This window comes from Ceratina calcarata, unplaced genomic scaffold (genome assembly GCF_001652005.2).
Source record: "Ceratina calcarata isolate Rehan_Ccalc_2016 unplaced genomic scaffold, ASM165200v1 scaffold2219, whole genome shotgun sequence".
Lineage (NCBI taxonomy): Eukaryota > Metazoa > Arthropoda > Insecta > Hymenoptera > Apidae > Ceratina > Ceratina calcarata.
This window is the reverse complement of record NW_017143975.1, coordinates 1-2,396: the sequence shown is the minus strand read 5'-3', so window position 1 is coordinate 2,396 and position 2,396 is coordinate 1. Positions and strand designations below refer to the sequence as shown.

Here is a 2,396-nt window from a genome sequence, read left to right as displayed (position 1 = left end):
ATTTGTAAAAGGACTACTAGATCATAATGTAAACGCGACAGTAGTAAGGTGGATAGAAAAACTATTATCAGATAGAGTTATTACAACAGAATTTGGCGACACGAGCGCAGAAGGACTGGCTAATAGAGGATGCCCGCAAGGGGGTATTTTATCGCCTATACTTTGGTGTTTAGTGGTAAACAGCCTACTGGAACGTTTGAGAGATAACGGTTTTCAAGTATGGGGCTACGCGGACGATATAGCGATAGCTGTATCAAATGTAGACAGCGGAACGGTGAAGAACGAAATGAACAGAGCACTGAGAATCGTAGAAGATTGGTGCTCAGAAACCAGTCTATCGGTAAATCCCACTAAAACAGAATTAATGGTAATAACGCGAAAAGTCAGGAAACTGAATATAAAAGGTATAAAATTCAACGGAGTACAACTGAAAAAATCAGAGGCAGTAAGATATCTTGGAGTTACCTTTACGAGCTATCTGACATGGAAGAAACAGGTCGACAAAACGATCGATAGAGCACGGAAAAATCTGGCGACGATCAATAGAATGGTAGGCGGAACGTGGGGTTTGACCCCAGCGGCGGCCCATTGGACATATAATGCAATCATCCTACCCAGATTAACATTCGGTTCGATAATCTGGTGGGAAGGCATTCACAATTGTAAAACACAAATGAGACTGGAAAGTTTACAACATGTAGGATTAAAAAGAATGCTCGGAGCATTCAGATACTCGCCGACGAGAGCAATGGAAGCAATGCTTGCAACCCCAACGTTAACAATGAAAATAGAGGAAGTAGCCATTAGAACGGCAAAACTCCTGAAGGATTGGAACAAGTGGCAACCGTCAAACAAGGGCCACTCGACGATAATGGCTGAATTGATACCTGAAACAGAAAAAGATCTATTAATGACAATAGAAACAACGACAGACAAAACAATATTAACTTACAGATTCGGCAGAAAGTTTCGAACAGATATTCCTACGAGAGGCGATTGGAAAAACGGAAGACCATACAGATACAATGGTTGGAACACATGGTTCACTGACGGAAGTAAAGACGACAAAGGAGAAACAGGCTGTGCCTGGGTCTCCGACGAATTAACAAATGGTAAATCTGAATATCTAGGCAGATTTGCCACAGTCTACCAAGCCGAAGTCGTAGCGATCCTGCGATGTGCAGAAGACCTAATTGAAAGAAGCATTAAACATGAACACATAGTTATTTTCACGGATAGTCAAGCGGCAATCAAAACGATGGAGAAATCATGCTATAAATCCACGATAGCATTGGAATGTTTTGACCGATTAAACGAACTGGCAGCGGTAAACAAAAGAGTAGTTTTATGCTGGTGCCCAGGCCATAGAGGAATACCGGGAAACGAAGAAGCAGATAGATTAGCAAAATTGATAGTAGAAGAAAAAAGACCGGGACTGGAACCCTGGTTACCGGTCCCATACGCAGACTTTAAACTTGAATTGAAAAGATTCTCACTCTCCAGATTAAAGGAAAGATGGTCAAACACAACAACGTGTAGACAGGGAAGAGAAATGATAGGCGAAATAAACGTAGGAAAAGCCAGAGAGATTCTGAAAATGAACCGCGAAGAATCGAGAATCCTTACTTACGTATTGACGGGACATGCACCACTAAACTATCACCTGTATAAAATGGGAGTAAAAGAGGACGGAAACTGCACTTGTGGAACGAACGAAATGCAAACAGTAAAACACTTACTTATCGATTGTGACAGATTCGTAAGAAAAAGAAGAGAGACATTTGGTATTCTGGACTTCAAAGAACAGCGAATTGACCAACTACCTTACGGTAAATTAATAAAATTCTTCAAGGAAATCGATCAGTGGGATAAAACAATCAATCTACCAATATAAAACAGAGAGAAGATCACAAACTTCTTGAATATGGAATTAACTAGACCAATGTCACGTATTGATCTACAAGATCCTTTGCAAACACCTAAAAATTACAGAAGCAAAAGAAAACATTGTTCAACCTGACACCAATCAGATTGAAACACAAAAAGACATATTGGAAAAAACGCAAATTGGACCGCAACCTCGAACAGAATTCAATGTATGAGCCTCCAGAACTGGAAGATAAATTACATTTTTTTACGTCATTAAAAATATATGCAATCCTTGTAAAGAAAAGAAATTGAATCCCTAAAATCATAATACAAGAAAAACCAATGTGACATAAAAAATAATGACCAATGATCCGACACCCGGATCGCAAACGAAGAAGTAAGAAACGAGAAACAAAACTAACAAATAAGGAAATGAATAGTAACAAAACACAAATACCAAAAAATAAGCGAACAACGAAATACCCAGAAAGAATATGCAACAATATACCCCAGGCACTATATTCACT

At 39.3% G+C, this 2,396-nt stretch overlaps 1 protein-coding gene across 1 annotated transcript in view; it reads left to right on the top strand.

Moving 5' to 3' along the window:
* LOC108622429 (uncharacterized) overlaps positions 1 to 1,829 on the top strand; it is a gene marked incomplete at its 3' end in the record, with an annotated part of 6,046 nt that extends 4,217 nt beyond the window's left edge. Inside the window, exon 2 of the mRNA XM_018020306.1 lies at positions 12 to 1,829. Coding sequence (XP_017875795.1) covers positions 12 to 1,829 — 1,818 coding nt within the window. The remainder of the gene's footprint in view (positions 1 to 11) is intronic.
* Positions 1,830 to 2,396: the final 567 nt, after the last annotated feature.